The sequence below is a fragment of the Humulus lupulus genome, chromosome 7 (assembly GCF_963169125.1).
Source record: "Humulus lupulus chromosome 7, drHumLupu1.1, whole genome shotgun sequence".
NCBI classification, from domain to species: domain Eukaryota; kingdom Viridiplantae; phylum Streptophyta; class Magnoliopsida; order Rosales; family Cannabaceae; genus Humulus; species Humulus lupulus.
Genome location: NC_084799.1, coordinates 110310036 through 110331578, shown reverse-complemented (window position 1 = coordinate 110331578; position 21543 = coordinate 110310036). Strand labels below are relative to the sequence as shown.

The following is a 21543-nucleotide window of genomic DNA, read 5'->3' as shown; positions in this document are numbered from 1 at the left end:
CAAGTATTATTCTCTTGCTCAGGCTAGTTTGCATAAAACTTATATACCAGAGAAACATTAGGTTTAGGAATGCTGTCTACATTGACCAATGATTTTCACCCTCTATCCTGAAGGATAACCCTAATAGGTTCATAGATTGGGTCATCAAAAGGTGAATTTTGATAATCCATTCCTCTTTCTAGAACTAAATTCCATTTTCTTAATCTCTCATGTCTATCTTGAGCTTCATTGCTCACAAACCGTGATCTATCATAAGAAATTTCCCCCTAGATGACGATGCTCCATGACTTGATCTCTTAGGTCCCATTACACGTCTTAACAGTTAAATTCTATAGAAATTTGACAGCACCTCCCCATGTTTTTTTCCACTTCTCAATTCAACAAAATACAACAAATCACACAAAAAAACTTTTCAAACCAACACTCAACACCCGACCTAAACAATACAACTCTTAACCACCCAAATCACAATAATAAATTGTCAAAAACACCAAAATATTCAGAGAATAAGAGAAAAATAATTACCCACAATGAAAATTGGATGAAAGATATTTCTCAAGCTCTCCCAAGAATTCAAATTAGGGTTTTGAATGGTGAGAATGTAATTGAAAGGGGATTTAAGCCAAAGTGATGATGGAAAAAATGTTTGAATCAAGGTTAAGAAAGAAACTGTGGAAATATTTGATGGTTTGGCCCGAAACAATTGTGTAATGCAGGTGGGATTTAAGATTGTGTAGAGAAAAAAATGAGGAAGTGAGGAAAAACACAGAAAACTTACGGTTTATAACAAATTCGCGACTAAGTTTCGCGGCACATAAGGTGTAGCGCAGCGACCCGTGTGAAATTTTGGGTTAATTTTGCGGATACGCGCCACAACTCAATGTTAGGGCATCATGGCACTTGGGCACTTACGAAAATCCCTGGGCTCTCTGTCTGTGCTACGCCGAGGCTCAAATTGACTCCTACAGAAAAAGTTCATTTTGTTTACAGTTTTATAGTTTTGACTAATTCTACGACTTATATTTACAATCTAAAGTCTAAAAGTCCAAAATTCTAAAGAAAATCTAAACCAACATAAAAATTTAATACTAAACATAAAAATAATTTTCCAACTAAAATAACAGAACAAAAATACTAAAAAGAACTTGGGATGCCTAGCGCCGCCGTTAACGTCATTTAGTCGGACGCTTGTTTTCTTTAATATTTCAACTTGTATCAAGTCCAACCCTCACATCCTTGAGAGCCATAGTGTCATAAGTTGGCCCGCGTTTCTTGTTATTATAGATTGGTGGAACTTTACCCCGCTCATGTAACATTTGAATCCTGTCACTAAAGAACATTTTTAAATAATGATGCACTTTTCGCATTCCACTTTTAACCATGGATATTTGCTTAGAGACTTCCAACTTGTTCTCTCCTCTTTTTACCACTTCAACTCTACAAGAAGTTGGAATTTTCGTTGATACAAAAACATTGAATGTTACCTCCTCTTTTTGCACTCGTAACTTCAACTCACTCTTGTGTACATCGATTAAAGCCCTACCAGTAGCAAAGAATGGCCTTCCAAGAATTATTGGAATATTTTCATCTTCCTCCATATCAAGAATAACAAAGTCTGCATGAAAGATAAATTTTTCGACTTTCACCAATACATCCTCAATCACTCCACGAGGATGTTTGACTGAGCGATCTGCCATTTGCAAAGACAAAGTAGTAGACTGAGCTTCTCCTAATTTAAACTTGCAAAATATTGATAGAGGTATTAGATTCACACTGGCCCCTAAATCACATAAAGCCTTTGTCACCACTGAGCCCCCTATAGGGCATGGGATATTGAAACTACCAGGATCTTTAAGCTTGGGAGGTAGTTTCTTTTTAATTATCGCACTGCACTCCTCAGTAAGTACCACTGTCTCATAGTCCCCTAGTTTCCTTTTCTTTGACATAATTTCTTTCATAAACTTAACATAATGTGGCATTTTTTCAAGTGCCTCAGCAACGGGATATTGATGTGTAGCTTTTGAAAGATATCCAAAAATTTATAAAACTGTTTGTCAAGCTTATTCTTTTGAAGCCTCTGAGGATATGGGATCTTTATATGGTGATCTATGCTTATTTCTGGTTGCTTCTCTAAGTTCTCAGTAACATTTGACCCACGCACTTCCTTCTCCTTATCAACAACTTTTGGCTCTTTTAACTCCTTGTCACTCCTCAAGGATATTGCATTGCACTGCTCTTTTGGGTCTACCTCAGTAGTGCTTGGTAAGTTCCCTTGAGTACAGTTTGTCATCAAAGTAGCCAACTGCCCTATTTGAGTCTCCAAACTCCTGATAGATTCCCTGATTTCGGTCATGAACTTGTTTAGTACATCAAACTGTGCGTCATGTTGTTTCATATGTGTTGGTTAATGTGGTTGTGACTGTGGAGGTGGGTATTATTGCTGATTTTAAGGGAAATGTTGTTGTGCAGCTTGATTATTTGTCCATGAGAAATTAGGGTGATTCTTCCACCCTTGGTTATATGACATCGAAAAGGGGTTGTTGGTTGGTCTTTAAAAATTTTCTATAGCTTGGAATTGTTCCATAGGTACATTATTCATATCCATGGCAGGACACTGATTTAATGGATGAGCACTCCCACATGCCCCACATAAACTCTGCATTTGCATGGTTTGGGCTGATAGGTTGCTCTGTTGTAACTGTTTCGTTAAAGCTTCCATTTGCGCTATAAGCATGGAAATAACATCCAATCCAATCATACCAGTCACCTTCTTTGTTTGTCCCCTTTCAGTTGGCCACTAGTAGTTATTCATTGCTATCTCCTATAGCAATTCATATGCCTCATTAGCACTCTTGCTCATGAACGCATCTCCTGTTGCATCATCTATTATGGTACGAGTAGCACCATTCAACCCATTATAAAAATTATGGACTAGCATCCACTTCTCTATACCATGATATGGGCATTTCCTTAACAACTCTTTAAATCTTTCCCATGCATCATACAATGATTCCCCTTTTGTCTGGTAGAAATTATTAATTTCCCCCCTCAACTTTGCAGCTTTTGCTGGAGGGACAAACTTTGCTAAGAACTTCTGGGCTAACTCCTCCCATGTTGTGATAGAATTAACTTGCAGTGAAATTAGCGAACTCTTCATCCAGTCTCATGGAGAGAATGGGAATAATCTAAGTCTAATCGCATCATCACTCGCCCCATTCATCTTAAATGTTGCATATAGTTCCAGGAAATTGGCTATGTGCAAATTAGGATCTTCCTTGGGCCCCAAACTGAATAGTAGACTGTACCATTTGTAATATTGTTGGCTTAATCTCGAAATTACTTGCAGCAATAGTGGGGTGTCTGATGCATGAATGTACTCCTGTGACAGCAAGATGTACATAGTCTCTAAGCGCTCTTGGTCCTCGATCCACTGGCACCTCTATAATATTTGGGATATTATTAACAACTGAAGCATTATTTGCTGCATTTCCTTGATTTTCAACCATGGCAAAGTCCAACATTTTCTTTTTGTTTTGATTTTGTCTGAAAGTTCTTTCAATTTCAAGATCTACCGATATAAGTTCATTTTGCCTAATTCGTCGCATATATCAATAATTCCTGAAACACAATACAGTCACGATTCGAATGAGTACTAAAAGTAAAAACCAAAGTAGAACAAAACAAATTAATTTTGATATTGGATATTAGTCTCTGGCAACGACGCCAAAAACTTGATCGGTAAAATATGTACGCAAGTATATGTGGTCGTGTCAAGTAATAAATTCCGTAAGAACGAATATCGTCCCATATAGTCTATAACCCAATTACTAATAATTGATTTTCACTTTCTATTTGGTAATTAAAATTAAGATTAATAATTATAACTACAAACAAAAATTAAATAACTGTAAACAGAACAATTAATCAAAGGATAAAAATCAATAACAAAAAGCCTAGGGAATTAATTTCATCAACTTTTCATTCTATTAATTTTATTGATCAATTCTAAATCTCCTCCTATTCTAATAGCAGGTTAACAAAAATCGATTCGTATTCTTTTTCAAGATATAAGATCTCAACCTATATGCAAATTTTCTACATCTCTGTGATAAACTTAAACATATAGCATGCATTAAGAATGGCAACCTAATTGCTACACAAGTCATACAAGTACTCTTGTCCAATATGTAACCTATGTCTATATAACGATAGCATATTCAATTCTCATCTTTCAAATTTTGAATCAAAATCATAAATCAAGAAAATATTGATCAAGTATTTACTAGCATTAGACAAACATTATATAGATTAGAATAAAGAAGAAGTATCAATTGATCATCATAATAAAATTAAATAGAAATCCAAGAGATTACATTAACCCCTAGATAGAGGATTAAGTTCATATCAGACATAATAACAATAACATTAAGATAATTGTTCATAGAAAATAACCTAAAGAATTAAGATGAAGAAGAAATCTAGAAAACAATAAACAGATAAAACAAGTAGTCTCCTTAGGGTCTTTTTTTTCTTCAAAAATCATCGTAATGATGCTTAAATAGTAATATGTACTTTGGATGTGAAATCTCGCTTTTGCCCCTGCATAAAATGCCCTTTTCTACGAAATACGCCTCCCAAGCGCCGCAGCTCTATAATGAGGTGCCGTGATCCGTGTCCAAAATTTGGAATTCTCTCGTCTCTGACTTGCTCAAGTGTCGCGACTCTAATAGACTTGCGCTGCAGCTCAAACTCGCCAGCCAATAGTGTTGCAGATCTTAAAGGCAGCGTCGCGGCCCTGTGCTTCTCGATAGATTGACCTCTCTATCTAATTGCAGCGCCGCGACTGAAATGCATTTTTTTAACAAATTCCATATTTTTGAAGCCAAATGCGGTCATTTATCAATTACGTCTCATAGATCTGAAATAGTATCAAACACATACAACAAAAACGTCACACTGCACAAAAATTATTAAATAAACCTAAAAAATTAAATAAAATTATCTTTTAAAACACTATAAAAACTACTCTATCAAATAGGCGGAGAGATAGAGGGAAATGGTGAGAAGAGAGGGGAGGGGGATATGCGGCTGGTATATGGGGGAGAAACAGAGAGAGAGTGTGAGAATATGCTATAATTTGTTTTTTTGGGCTTTTAATTTGTTTTTTTGTTGAGTGGGTTTTTTTTCTTCTTTTTCTTTTTATAAAATAGCCAGGTGGGCTTTTAAAATTCAGTAGTGCTTTGATTTTTTTTTTTTTTTTACAAAGCTTTGCTTTTTTTTATTATAAGTCTTGAATAAAATAATTAAAACATAGTTTATATAAAAAAAATATATTATTATAATTCTAATTTTTTTAAAAAAAATACTAATTATTTGAAATATATTTAATTTAAAAATTAAAATATAATAAAAAAAATTACAACTATTAAACTTGTAGAGTTTTTAAATAATTATTACAAATGAGAGAGTGATGCTGAAAGAGATAGATAGAATTTAGGAACAAAAAAATATACTTTTAAAAAATTGTTTAATACGTATATTTATAAATATATTTACATAATTTAGTTTATCTTTATATTATATTTTTATAAATATATATTTTAGGTTTTGTTTATTTGGATTTTGACAAAAGTTTAAACTGTTAGCTTTGGCCTTACACAAACTATCGACGTTGAGGTTAATAACGATAATTTTTAACTGCAGGCATTAGTCTCAAGTTAACTGTCGGTCTTGAGATCAATAACGACATCTTTTGAGTGTCGAAAGTTGTGGTGATAGTTATTAACTATCAACATTGATCCCTATGCCTACAGTTTTTAACCGTCAATGTAAAGTCGCGCTGAACAATTACGACAGCCAACAGAGTTGACTGTTGTGGTTGGGTGTCGGGAAATCCCAGTTTTGTAGTAGTGATAAGAATATTCTCATTGACTTTAAGGCCATGATTTGTGGTACAGTCACTTTTGGAGATGGTGCTGCAAGGAAAGTTCTTGGGAAAGGAACTTTAAATCTTGAAAGGAATACCAAAGTTAAAAAATGTGCTTTTGGTAGGATTTAAGGCTAATCTCATTAGCATAAGTGAAATTTGTGATAAAGGATTTCTTGTGAATTTCTATCGTGATGAATGTGTAGTTCTTGATAATAAAGGAAATACGCTATTGAAAGGTTTTCGTTCTATTGATAGTTGTTATACATTGTAACAAACACATGCATGTTGTTTGGTTGTGAAAAATTCTACAGAATCATGGTATGAGAAACTCGGACGCATTAATTTAAAAAATTTTGAAAAAAATCTCAAATGCAGGTCATGTTCGTGGTTTTCCCATATTGGGAAAACAAAGTACGGGAAAGTGTGAACCATGTCAATTTTGTAAGCAACTCAAATTGACACACAAATGTATCTCAAGTATTAATACTTCCAAAGTTCTCGAATGACTTCACATGGATCTCATGTGTCCTATTCCAGTTAAAAGTATTAATGGTAAACGATACATCTTTGTTTGTGTTGATGATTTTTCACACAAAACTGGGTTGATTTTTTTAGAGAAAAATCTGACACTTTTAATGTTTTTAAAACCCTTTGTTTAAAATTGAGGGTCGAAAAAGACTAATATAAGCAAAATTGTTAGAATTCAAAGTGATCATGGGAAAGAATTCGAAAATGTTGTTTATGATTATTTTATAAATCTCTTGGCATAGTTAATGAGTTTTCAGCCCCTAAGACCCCCAAACAAAATAGAGTTGCAGAAAGAAAGAATCAGACTCTACAAGAAATTGCTAGAGTGATGTTAAACAACAAGAAGCTTTCCAAAAGATCGTGGGTGGAAGCTATCAATACAGCCTGTTACACTATCAATCACATCTACCTTCGACCAGGCACGTTGAAAACTCCATATGAGATATGGAAAGGTAAGAAACCCAATGTAAGTTATTTTCATGTGTTTGGATGTGTTTGTTATGTGCTCAAAGACCGTGAACATTTGGGAAAATTTGATGCCAAAAGTGATGTTGGAGTTTTTATAGGGTATTCCATTAATAGTAGAGCTTATTGTGTGTACAATATGAGAACTCAAACAGCTACGGAATCTTCGAATGTTGTGTTTGATGATGAAAAATATTTTTCAACATATTCTAGTGAAGAAGAAATAATCAGTTTTCTTGAAGAAATTACTAAGGAAGCTGAGACATCATCTTCTGTACATGATATCGCCAACTATGATAATGATTAATCAAAATCGAAGAAATCAACATGCGAGCAAAATAGTTACTATAATTCTAAAAATTTTACTAACACTGTTCGAAATGAGCATTCTTCCAGAATAAAAAAGAATCATCTCATTGATCTGGTAATAGGTAATTTTGGGAAAAGTATGGTAACACGCAAAAAAAATATTTTGATCTTGTTCAATATGTGTGTTTTACTTCTTCAATTGAAACTAAAAATGTGAAAGATGCTATTTTTGATGAATCTTAGATTAAGGCTACATAGGTTGAACTTGAACAATTCACAAGGAATGATATTTGGTGTCTTGTACCGAGACCTAGCAACACAAATGTTATTGGTATTAAATGGATTTTTAAAATTAAAAGTGATGAATTTGGTACAATTATAAGAAACAAGGCTACGTTTGTGGCTCAAGGATACACTCAAATTAAATGTGTAGATTTTGATGAAACATTTTCCCCTATAGCCAGACTTGAATCTATTAGACTACTCTTGGCTATTTCTTGGATCATAGGTTTCAAACTTTTTCAAATGGATGTTAAATCTTCCTTTTTGAACAAAATTTTGAATGAAGAAGCCTATATTGAGCAACCTCAGGGATTTGAGGATTCTCGCTATCCTAATCATGTGTTTAAATTTAAAAATCCTTTGTATGATTTAAAACAAGCTCCTCGAGCTTGGTATGAACATCTAGCCTAATTTCTCATTCTTAAGGGTTATTGTGGAGGAGGAGTTGACAAAACTCTATTCATCAAAGATAATGATTCTTTCATTATAATTGCACAAATCTATGTTGATGACATTGTTTTTTATTCTTCTTCTGATTATAAAGTGCAAAAATTTGCGAAGCAAATGAATGATGAATTTAATATGAGTGTGGTTGGAGAATTTACCTAATTTCTAGGGTTACATGTCAAACAAACTGATGAAGGGATTTTTATCTCTCACATAAAGTATGCAAAAAACAAGGTTCACAATTTTTGTTTGGATATGACCAAGCATCCAAAAACTCTAATGGAAACTACTCTCAAGTTGACCAAAGATGAAACAAGAGTTAGGGTTGATCCCACACTATACAGAAGCATGATAGTGAGTCTCTAATATCTCTTTGATTTTCCTCTTAGGCTCCAATTTAGAAAAGATCTACCTGCTCTAATGTGTGAAAGCCATCATTGAGTAAGTTGGAACTATATAACTAAAATTATGTATAAGATACGCTACCATTGAAAATGGCTACTTTTTTTTGTAGAGTGGAAGCTTCTATCTTGGTTACAAAGTTGCGAAATAAAAAAAAATAAAAGCTCCAACTTATATAATATATATATATTTATATACTCACTCTTGTCACACTGACACACGAATTTCCTTTGTTGGAAAAATTAAAGAGAGAAATTCTTTTTCAAAAACCGAAAAACACCTTTCTAAGTACTTAAGAAATATTTATTTAAATTATCTTCTACTTTTAATTCTTGAAAATCATTAACTTATTTCTAAAGTTTTAAATAGTACAAATTGTTGTTAACCAGTATATTGGATTTCTTTTTCTTTGTCATGGACAAGTCACAAAGATTTTGAGCAGCAAATCAAGGACATCATTTTGGCAGCTATATATTTATCTATAATAAATGTTATAACAATAAAAATAATAATAAAAATATATATATATATATAAAGGCTGACCGTATCTTAGCTTTTGGAAATGTTTTATCAAATTTTTAATGCATTTACTTACGTATTCTATAAATAATAGTCCATATTTTTCATACTTTCCATGTTGAAAATTTTGGCTTAAATAGTGGCAATTACCCAAAATGGGTACACAAAATTTTTGTAGTTATTGCATTAAGTGTACAAATCTTTTCAAGTTTCAAATTTTCACGTTTCTCTATTTATGCCAGTCCCATTGTCAATTCAAGCACCCATATTTATTTTCTTCTTTCTTGTGCTATCAATATTTCTCTTTAACCCATTTTTGCAGAAGAAAAAAATAGTGAAGACTCGCGGAGGCTCCAACCAGAAGAATGTCAACAAGGGAACTTCAGGCTCCCTTGCTCCAAAAGCCACTCTCACACAGCCCAAAGCTTGCAAAATTTCCATTCCTCTTGCCAAATGTCAAGAGAAAGCTCATCGAGAGTGTCTGATTCCTCCTCTAACTACCCCTTCAGTGGTGGTTCCTCCTTCTCTTGCCTCGGAGTTGCCGATTGAGAAGCCCCTAGTCGAGTCTGAATATGCTGGGTATAATTCCAAAGAAGCGGATCATGAGCAACTTGCCTATGAAGTCGAGAAAACAAAGGACGCCCATCAAACTACAAAATCCTTGAAGACTCTCTCTGACTCGTATCCCTCACTTGATGTGCTGGCCAAGAAAGTAGTTGCAATGTCTGATGTTGGGAAGCCTACCTCTTCATCCCAGCCCAAGACAATTTTCAAATCGGTGCCCTCAAACCGTTCGACTTCTGCTACTCCCGTTTCCCAAATTGCAAAGCCTGATCGCCTTCACAAAGAACAATCTCCCTGTTCGTCTCTAGAAAAGGAGGATGAAGGAACTACTACAGAATCTGATGATGAACACCTCGATCCTACTAAGTAGATAAATGAAGAGGTTGTTGATTCTGATTCTGACAGTTCAGAATAATTGGCTGATCTGCCAAAAGTTGCCCCGAAAAAGGTGGTTAATGAAGCACCCTCCATTGCTCCATTCGTTGTGAAAAAGGCACCAAGAAAGGAACCCCTTTCCTCCAAGGCTGCTAGAAAGAAGCCAATGACTGAATCTGCTCTCAAAAAGATCAAAAAGGTGGTCTCCCAAGCATCTTCGGAGTCCCCACCCAAGGTGTACAACTTTACCTATTTTTCGTATGAATCTAATAAAAATATAAAATTGTATGAAAATAAGGACTTTATTTCTGAGAGAAACTTTGCTCTAGATGCTCATAGGGTTTTTAGGGTTATTAAACCACTAAAAGATGCACATTGCCTAGGAATTGTGATGAGATTTGAGGGCTATGTGCCTAGATTTGAGAGGGTTGAGTCTTTCATGTTTGAGAAAGTCTATGTCTGAGGTAATTGGTTCAAGTTTAGTGAGGGGGAGATTGCTCGAGTTTTGGGTTTGAAAATTTCTTCTTCTGAAATTGTTGAGATTGATAAGGATGATGTTGAATCGGATTTGGTAGGTCAAAACATTGAGTGGTCCAATAATACACCACTTAAAGTCACTCAACTCACTCACAAATATGTTGTTCTGCATAAGGTTGCCAGTTTCAATTAGCACCCTACTACTCACACTACCACTATTTCCCAAGTGCTTGCATTTTTTCTGTATAAAGTTGGTACATGCCTTTCGATCAATCTACCCGGGGAGATCATAACACAGATTTTGTCTTTGGCCAAAGGACAAAAGTATTTGCAGTTTCTTGTGTTTCCAAGATCCTCTCCTCTTGAAATCATGTGATATATGTTGATGAAACTATGATGGTTGCTCTGAATGGTACTACCTACAAGGTGAAAGATGTCTCTGCCCCCAACACCTCTAAATGTATCAAGTCTCGTGATTTGATCATCAAGTCCATTCACTTCGCCAAAAAGGACCTACAGTGTGGCTTGTTAGTGTCGGTTTATAGTGTGAATCAACGCCATTGATAATCTCAGTTCAGTAGTGTCGGTTCAAACCAACTAAACAGTTAACTAACGGTGTCGGTTACTACCCCGACGCTAGTGTATGAGGCTCAAATGCGTCATTCAAAATCGACGCTTCTAATCCAATGAAATGCAGAATTTCATTATTAGAGAAGTTTGCGTCGGTGCTAAACCGACACTATTGAACAGTACAACGTCGATTTTTAGGCAGTAGCGTTGGTTTAGCACCGGCATGAACCTTGATATAGGTCAAAATTTGGGATTGTCTCCTTCCTTCCCTCCCGATCCCCTCACAAGAAAAATTGTAGAGGGGCACAGGCAACTGATAACTCCATTTTAGTGTCGTTTTAGGATGTGTTTTTGCGGTAATCTTGAGTCTTTTTGTTTGTTTTGTGCAAGATTACTCTTATGTTTGTCTTTGTTGTAGGTAGGTGCTACGAATCATGAGTTAAATGTGAAAAGAAGAGGAAATGGTGGGAAAATGGAGATTTTGATGGTTGTTTGACTCAAATTGGCGTTAAGGATGAGTTATAATAAGTTTTTGAGGAAGGAAGGATGTCAAAAGGTTATAATCTGAAAAAATAGAATTAAATATGCGACATGGTTTTAAAGGCCGTGACTCTAGCAAAGTCAGAGGCTGCAGGTTTGCTTAAAGGACTTAGGGTCGCGACTTGGTCAATACAGTTGCGGTGCTAGAAGAAACAGAGTAAAAATCTAGGAGGTGCATCAACACGTGGGTCGCGACCTGGGTGAAGAGGGTCGCGGCGCCTGAAGACCTAACCATATTTTGAAGGGCCTTAAAAAAGACACGGGCCGCGACCTAAGAAAGGACAAGTCGCGGCCTGCCTTGCCAATAAAGAAGAATTTGTTTTTTTTTTAATAGAAATTCAGACTTTAGGTTTTAATTAGGTTAAGGTAATTTTTAATTACGAATTTCGAGAACAATTCTGATTCTGAGACTTTGTTTTCTGCAATTTCATATTTTTATTTCTTCTTTAAACTTTTGAATTTTATGTTTCTAAACAATTATTTTGTGGTTTTAGTCATGTCTGATATGGACTAAATTCTTTCCCTAGGGTTTAATGTAGTTTCTTGGATTTCTTTTTTTTGATCAAAAGAAAGAAAACTTCATTGATAAAACAAACTGGATAATACAAAAGGGAGAAGCAACCAACCCTCAGAACTTACAAAGATTTTACAAACTCAATCATTTGCCTTTCTCTAGTAGATAGGTTCCTAGAAGTTAGATTAAGAACTCTAGCTTTGACTGCTTACCTAATCAATTGATCTTCTTTAAAAATAGTAAAACAACTATCACTACAATAGCAAGCATTTCTATTGAACCAGATGAAATAAGTACAAGCAGCAAGAGAAGCAGCCACTGTAAAGTGAATCCAATTCGACTTCCAGCCGGGCAGCAAGGTGATCCAGTCCTCAAACTTACCAGGCCAGGTAACCCCTCCTAGCCAGTGAAAGACTAGCTGCAAGACCTTCCTAGAGAAAATGCAATCAAAGAATAAATGGTCATGGCTTTCATCAACAAGACCACAAACTGGACAACTCACAGATGCTACAGGATTGTGATGAGAAATAAGTAAGTCCCTAGTGAGAAGATGCTGGTTTACATCCTGCCAAAGAATGAATCTGTGTTTAGGCACCAAAAGCTTGCACCAAATTGGTCTCGCATATGCAATTCACTCACTCGACAGAACCTGAGTATATAAAGTACCCAGATGAAGTTTTCCTTTGACCACTGTAGCCTGCAAGCCAAACCACAAAATTGATTTACATTAGGAAATTAGCTTCCTCCAATACCAGCTGGAATCATACTTTGGCATATAATCCCAGAGGCTAACTGCTTTCAGATAAATGTAATTCACCCATTTAACCCAAAGATGATTTTGTTTAGTTTCAAATGCCCAAATATATTTGGCAAGCATCAATTTGTTCCAAATAGCCCCCTCACGAAATCCCAAACCACCAAAAGACTTAGGACGACATACTTGCTCCCAAGAGGTGAAGTGAAACTTACTATGGGAACCACTCTCGCCCCAAAGAAACTGACAGCAAATTTTATCAATATCCTTCACAACACTCTGAGGAAGCATGAATATACTCATCCAATAATTTCGAATACCTAGCAGAGCCGAATGAATAAGTTGGACTCTACTAGTATAAGAGAGATGGCGGCTGGACCATACATTGAGCCGCATCTGAATCTTCTTAAAGATAATATCACAGTCTGTTGCCTTCCATTTGGTAGGTCGAAGAGGATCCCCAAGGTATTTCAGCGAGAAAGTACCCTCAACAAGCTGCGAATAGTCCAATATTCTAGCTTTAATCTCAGCTGAAACACCTCCAAAGAATATATGAGATTTGGAATAATTAATCTTTAGACCTGAAGAATAACCAAACTCAGAAAACACCTCAATAAGAACTTGAACAGAGGAAGGGGTACCTTTGCAAAAGATAATGAGGTCGTTAGCAAAACAAAGAATAATAAGATTCAAAGACTTACACAAAGGATGAAATCTGAACTGGCTATCCATGGAAGCCTTGATTAGAAGGCAAGTGAGATACTCCATCACTATGACAAATAATAAAGGAGAAATGGGGTCTCCCTGCCGAAGCCCCTTTCCACCCTTGAACTTCCCTTGAATCCTTCCATTTAAAACTAGAGAGTAAGATGATCCCCTCAAGCAGACCATAATCCAATAGATGAACCGACTAGGAAAACAAAGCATATTGAGTAAATTTTCCAAGAAATCCCAGTCAATAGTATCATATGCCTTGCTTAAGTCTAACTTCATAGCACAACGAGGCGAGCTATTTTTCCTATTGTATCCTTTAATCAGATCTTGAAAAATGAGGACATTGTAAGCCAAGGATCTCTGTTTTATAAAGGCTCCCTGATTAAGATTAATCAGAGAAGGAAGAACCACTGCCAGTCGGTTACAAAGCATTTTCGAAATGCATTTGTAAATAGAGTTGCAACAAGTAATAGGTGTGAATTCAGTAGCACTTGATGGCTGGTCTACTTTCGGGATGAGAGATATGATAATATCATTAAGCAACGGGGGAATTCTGCCTAAGGCAAAGAAGTCTAAAACAGCCACAGAAACTTCCTTGCCTATATCATTGCAAAGAGCTTTGAAGAACCCCGCTCCATAGCCATCCGGGCCAGGACTTTTAACAGAGTTAATACTAAACATAGCTGATCGAACTTCTTGGTAAGTAAATGGCTTTATTAAGTGCAGCTGGTCATCCAAACTCAGAACAGGACCATGTCTTATACAGTCGGGATCAATTTGACCTGTAGCCCTACTAGCATTACCCAAATGATTCTTAAAATGTTGAAAATAATAATCAACAACCTTATCATAATCATCCACAAAACGACCATTATCATCAATATAAGAAAAAATGCGATTAGAAATCTGCCTCTGTTTCAAGCTTGCGTGAAATACGAGGAGTTTTCATCACCAAAACGGAGCCAAGTAGTCTTACTTTTTTTACGAAGAAAACTAACATAAATCTTCTTTTTCCTGAAGTAATCTTGTTGAGCTTCTTTTTCTTTTGACAGTAACTCGGCATTTAAAGGATCAGAACAAAGAGCACTTTGGGCCTGCTGGTACTTAGATTCGCTCTCCTCATAGTTACAAGCAACATCACCCATAGTTCTCCAGTTAAACTTTTTTAGAACATGCTTAAGCCTTGTGAGCTTTCCAACAAGGCGAAACAACCCTTACCCCTCTAAAGGAATATACCAGCTATGAAGAACAGTTTCCCTGAATTTTTCATGAGCTGCCCACATATTGTAAAACCGAAAAGGCTTCACTCCTAATCTACATAAATACCCCTGTTTAATCAGCAAATAGCAATGGTCAGAAACCACATCCCATTGAGCATATGCTACAACTAACGGGAAGACATCAGTCCAGCTTTCATTAGAAAAAACTCTGTCCAATTTGGAGAAAATACGAGCTCCTCCATCTTGCTTATTAGACCAATTGTAATTAGGGCCCAAAGTCTTCATTTCAGTTGCCTCTCCCAAAGCCAACCATTGACGAGCATCCTCCATTTCCTTAACAGAAATAGGTCTTCCATAAAGATGATCATCAACATGGAAGATATCATTAAAGTCTCCCATAACAATCCAAGGTTTAACCAGTCTCTGAACAGTAGCTAAGTCAGACCATAAAGATTTCCTTGTCTCCAATTGATTAGAGACATATACAATCGAGAGGCAATAAGCCAAATTCCCACCAAGCATATTAACTCTGCAGTGTAGCAGCTGAGCATTCTCCTGAATAATTTCAACCTTCACCAAGTGAGCTTTCCAAATTAGAAAAATACGCCCCTCCACCACAGAACTACTATAAAACTTCCAACCATCAAAAAATGAGTTCATAAAATCCCTTATTCTGTCTCCCTTTAGTTTTGTTTCAATCAAAGCTCTAAGACCAATTTTATTCAACCCATCAAACATCTAAAACTGCTTGATGCTTATTCTTATTATTTAATCCCCTAACATTCCAACTCAACATGTTGTTGCAATCCATTCAGTCCAATAGGTAGAGGTAGATCAGTTGTTTGCTGCTGGTTTTCTTGCAAAATACTGAAAGAGTTCCTTTACAGATCAGGCCGAGGCTTGTCAACAGGTTTCTTCATCCCAGACTTTTGAGGGGTTACCCATTTGGATCCACTAGGTACTGATACAACATCAACATGACTAGGAACCTCAAGGGGTTCTTACTTATTCTGGGAACTATTATCCTGGGCATTCGCAGCAATGCCACTTGCTTTAATATCAACTGCATTAGCCTGGTTTTTAGCCTCTGTCAACTTCTTTATAGCATCTGGGGCATGCTTACAGACAGCAGCAGTATGACCCAACTTCTTGCAACCAGAGCATTTAGTTGGTAACCACTCATAATCAATGGGTTGCTCCATAACCTGACCTCTCTCATTTAGGTAATGAATATGCATGGGGAGATGTTTAGCAATTTCCATATCAACTAGGATTCTAGCAAATTTAATCATAGTTCTAGCTTTTGTGACCTTATCGACCATGATAGGAGTGCCAATCGTGCTAACAAGAGCACTCAAACAGTTCACACCCCAGTATTGCAGCCTGAGACTAGGTAATCGAATCCAAACAGGGACAGATTTTACTAACCTTAAAGACTCAACATCTGATGACCAAGGCTGAAGTACTACAGGCTTCTTGTCAAAATTAATCACTCCAGATTCAAGCACCATATCCCTAGTAGCCTCATCTCAAAACTTAACCATTGTGAATCCAGAATTAATCCGGGCCACACGTTCAATTCCAAGGTTACCCCAAATTCTTCTGATAAACCCTTCAAACACAGCTAGGGGAGGGTTTGCCCCAATAACAATGCAAATTAGGGCAGATTTCCAGAATGACGCCTCTACTTCAATCTCATCGATATCCAATTGAGCCACCAACTTACCATCACATTGGACCGGATCCTGAAAATAGAGTCTCGTACACCCAAAATTAGGAAGGGATTCCTTAAACCAAGTCCAGTTTTCTTTGGCCGAGTCTTGGACAGACTGCCCTTCTACTTCAGCTACCCAGGAGGATGGGCGAGATTTCTTAGCAATGTCATCTTGAATCATAGGATCCGGGAGCATTGGATCCACACTCTTCTCCTCAGACGCATATGCCTCCGTCTCCGTTCTTTCTTCCTCTACAATCAGATCATTGGATGAAGGGGGCTTCGAATCAATCACTCTAGCAAGCTTCTGCACAGACTTCTTCCTTCTCTCCATGGAGAGAGAGAGGCTGTGACCACGCTTTTTCTTATTTGTTATATATATAGTTATATCTTGTTCTGTTGCCTGGATTTCTATTTAATGTTATTATGATGTTCTATTGATTCTTCTTCCTTATTCTAATTTATATAATGTTTGCTTAATGCTAGTAAATTTCTGATCAATAGTCGCTTGATTTATGATTTTGATGGAAAATTCGAATGATGCGAATTGAATATGCCATCGCTAATAGACATAGGTTACATATTGGACGAAAGTACCTGTATGGCTTGTGTAGCAATTAGGTTTTTATGCTTAATGTCTACTATGTGTTTAAGTTTATCACGGAGATGTAGAAAACATGCATATAGGTTGAGATCTTATATCTTGAAAAAGAATAGGAATCGATTTTTGCTAACCTGCTATTATAATAGGAAGAAGAGATTTAGAACTGATTAGTAAAATTAATAGAATAAAAAGTTGATGAAGTTAATACCCTAGGTCTTCTTATTATTGATTTTTATCCTTTTATTAATTTTTTTATCTGCAGCTATTTAAATTGTGTTTGTAGTTAGATTTATTCATCTTAATTTTACTTGCCAAATAGAAAGTAAAAAAGCAATTATTGGTAATTGGGTTATAGTCTATGTGGGAACGATTCTTATTTGCTATCTATATTACTTGAATCGATTGCATATACTTGCACATCATATTGTACCGATCAGCGACTGCGAACCCAGGCCCTCCCGAGCCCTCCTTAGCCCCGAGAGCCTATCGCGAGATCAGAACTCTGCACCTCCATCACCCCCAAGAGTCCCTCCTCCACGGCTCTGCCCTCCCCATAGGTCTCTGCCGCCCCTCCCATTTATGGGATCTTCCCCACCGTCTCCGACCTTCTCGGCCCAATTCCAAGAGCCCCTCCCCCATGAGTCTTCGTCTCCTTTCCCAATTCCGAGACTGTCCCATGGTTTGATTTTTTTTAAAAAAAAAATCCATTAATATATAAATATAAATATATATTTATATTTATATGTTTATTTTTTTGTTAGTAAAATGATTGTAGAATTAGGATTAGGAATGTAGAATTAAGTTTGTAAATTTTATTGTATAGGGATTATAAAGAAAATAAAATGTAGTTTAGTTTAAGTTTAAATTTAAATTTAAATTTAAATTGATAATATTTTTAATTAGGTTAAATTAATTTCAGATTAATTGAAAGCTTTTGTTATAATTTATTTCAATAATTTAATTTATTTTTGTAATATAATTATATAATTAGTTCTAATTGTTAATTGTAAATGTTTAATTGTGGTTAGGTTTGTCGAATTTTGTTGTGGTGATCCCATTTGTGGATAGCTTCAAGCCTCCGCCCCTCGCCACCTTCACAGAGGTGAGGTTAATTATTTTTCATTTTTAATATAGTTAATTTAATTTTAATAATTTGATAATATTGAAATTATGGTTAGGTTTGGCTTTTTTTGTGGTTGATTGGATTTGGTGGTGATCTCATTTGACGGCTAAGCATTTATCTTGGTGATCAACCTCTTCAGGTACATTTTAACCTAGTTTTTATTTTTGTGCTAATAAGTCATTTGATTTCATAATAACCAAAAAATCTTGTCTTTTAAATTTTTATTTAAGAATCCTGAGACTCCTAGAGATCCCGCTGCACATTCCACTCAACCCTCAATACACCCCAGGGTCTTGGGAAAGAGACGTTGACTCCGCCTCCACCTTTTCAAACAACGACTTTAGATTTGAGAGCAAAGATGGTATCTCTCCATGGGGTAAGGACAAAAACATCACAATTAACATTCTGGAGCAAGTGTTTGGGCTCCAAGGTGATGCTTGCATGATTTGCAAAGAGGACATACTTCAACTTTGCAACATGCAAAAGATTGGAGCCCCTATGATGTCATTGTGGGTGACGTATAATCAGTTTTAATAATTATTCTAAGATATTTTTAAAAAAAAAATTATTTGTTTGTTATTAATGAGATTTATAATTTATGTAGCTACTTGCATACAATATTGGAGGGAAATGGGTTGGACTTGGTGTACACATTCATGAATCCATCTTCGGTGCCCACCGATGCGGGTTTCTTTAAAGTGCGTGTTGAAGCACTTTGCAATCGAATGCGACAAATTCAGCCAGAAAAATTTATTATTTTCCCATGGAACTCATCGTAAGCTATACGTATATATATATTATACATAACTAAAATTTACTATACAAGCTTACATCTAATACACATTTGTTTGGGAAATTTGTAGGGAGCACTGAATGCTCGCACTTATTCAGCCTTCCAGCCATTCGATAGTGTTTTGGATCAACTAAATCAAAGTATTTGCCAAAGATAAAGCAGTGCATAGACGCGTAAGTCATGACTTTTTATCTTAGTTACTTTAATTTTTTTAAATTAACTAATTAATCAAGGTTAATTATATTTGGTATAGTGCCTTGGATTCATATGAGCTACAGTGAGGACAACCTGCAAGAAGAGAAAACTCTGCCACCCTTTCCTAATAAATTTTTAATCACAACTTAGAAGTTTTCAAATTATCTAAACACATATATATATATATACATAATTGAAATATGTTTTGTTATGTTTAATAGTGTCGACAACAAGATAATGACATCAAGTGTGGGTACTCCGTAATGAAGTTCCCAAGGGACATCGTTTCAGAGCCCAACCCAAAGAACCACTTGAGTCATCACGTAATTATTGTTTAATTTACTAGTTATTATATAGTTTAAATTAACATTTATTGTAAAATCATATATTATTTTATTTTAACTAATTTTTTGAATTCATTTGTAGTTCAAAAGCACAATGGTGTACCCGCTTGAAGAAGTCAATGTCGTACGAGATGAATGGGCGAAGTCAATTCTACCTCTTCTCAGTGTTTGATTAGAACTAGTGCTAGCTACTATGTACCTCCTTCATATATCAATTGAGTATTAATATTATTTTTTGAGTCATATGTCGATCTTGACTTAGATTAGTTTACTAGCTAACTTATTTTTTTGCCTCTAATCAATGGGCTTAGATTAGTTACTAACTTATTTTTTCTCTAAACAATGGTTAAGTTAGTAGATTTTGATTATAAATTAACTTATTCATTGTTTTCCCTCTCGAGTATATGAATATTATTTTTTGAATCATATATCTCGACCATTGTATATATAGTTCCATATAACTGTATACTTTTGATATGTATATGTGTTTCTGCTTCTATTTTGCTGTAGGGGGAAAGTGGCTGAAACAGATCGCATAACACAATTTTTAAACCTATTAGCGTCAGTTCTGTACAAACGCAAACATGATCATCGGTTTGTAACCGAATCATTTAGTGGTCAGAAGTATCGGTTACAGATCGACGCATCTGCCCAGCAACATCAGTTACAGACCGACACTTCTAACCATGTCAATTGTGTCACCTTCAACAGCGTCAGTTGCAAAACCGATGCAATTGGAAAAATGTCGGTATGGAAATGATGCTAAACCCTAATTTTTAGTAGTGATTGATGGCTTAATTGCTCCTGCTAATGGACCTACTTGGGAACTTAAATTATTTGCTCTTAAGGCTGCCATTGGGGTCATTCAATCCAACCAAAGAACTTTTATGGACAAGCTCACTGCCCTCACCGAGACATAGCAAGTGCTCCTAGAAAAATGTCATGAGTCTTTGAGCTACTCCAACAAAATCCAAGAAATAGTCTGCTACTTCTTTCGTTGTTTTTTTTTTTAGTTTATGATTATGTTTTAAGACTTTGGATATGTTTTATTGTTTTGTTTTGAGACTTTGGCCCATTTTCTAGTCAAAAAGGAAAGGGGGAATGGTATGTTTTTATGTTTTTCTTTCTATTAGTTTGGACATTATTCTCAAGAGGATAATTGTAACGCCCTGGATAACCAAGACCGTTACACTGTGTGTTTAAAATAGTTCAAGACTTGCTAATCAAGTTGTTTGAAATAAATGTGTTTCTAAAGTCAGCTGACTGGTTAAGGTTAAAAGGTTTTGATCGCAAAATGGTTAACTTTCGTTAAAATAGGAGTTTGATACATGGGATCCCAAAAACAATGTTTACATGGCGGTTACAATTCTAAAAAAAAAATACAACAATAGCCAGCCTAAATGGAAAAATATAAATTTTGGCTTTAGTCCCCGTAACTCCCTCGACCATGGCGGTCGAGCAGCTGCCGATGTACACACCACTGCCAAAGCTCTCCAACTCATGGCTGGTCTAGCTTTTCTTTGCCTTTACCTGCACCACGTAGCACCCATGTGCCAAGGCTTAGCAAGAAAACCAAATTTTAACAAGCATAAACAACAATAGAGTGCATATTAACTTTGGATCAACCAGTTCAGTCAACACCAGAGTACAATTACTAGGCTAGGCAACAATAACAATTTAATCCAAACATATAATTCAATCTCAATATAATTAATTATGGTTCAGCGCCCTTAGGCCGAGCCCTTTAGTTATTTAGCTGATCCCGACTCGCTTAGGCCGAGCTGTGTTCAGTACGCTTAACATCAGCCCTAGCTCCCTTAGGCCGGACTTTCATATCAAACATAATAGACATACAGGTTGCGAAACACTCAATCGAAATCAATACAAGCTAACCTGCCTATCTAGATATTTCTAATAAAAAATATATTTATAACCTTGCATATATTCGCATACAGGGAATCTCAGTCCCATTCAAAACTTGGGTGCGGTTTTCTTACCTCGAGTACTTAGCAAAGGATGTGGAGCGGTCCCGAGCACAACCCTTAATCTCGAGCCTTAACTGTAACCTTAGCCACAAGCAACGATGGATAACTATCAAAATTCCAATCCAATTAAATGTTTTGGAATAAAATACTAGCCTCCGAGACCTCGAATTCTACTA

General features: G+C 35.9%; 1 protein-coding gene and 1 non-coding gene across 2 annotated transcripts; one reads left to right on the top strand and one right to left on the bottom strand.

Annotated features, from left to right (window-relative positions):
• Positions 1-2948: 2948 nt before the first annotated feature.
• On the top strand, positions 2949-3055 carry LOC133793316 (small nucleolar RNA R71). The gene has a single exon (XR_009874765.1). It is a non-coding gene; the product is annotated as a small nucleolar RNA R71 (small nucleolar RNA).
• An 11548-nt stretch (positions 3056-14603) lies between these two features.
• Positions 14604-16120, bottom strand: LOC133792069 (uncharacterized). The gene is made up of 2 exons (XM_062229976.1): positions 15615-16120; positions 14604-15315 (listed from the first exon to the last, which is right to left on the bottom strand). Exons 1-2 carry the CDS (start codon positions 16118-16120, stop codon positions 14604-14606), a joined length of 1218 nt encoding a protein of 405 aa, XP_062085960.1.
• Positions 16121-21543: the final 5423 nt, after the last annotated feature.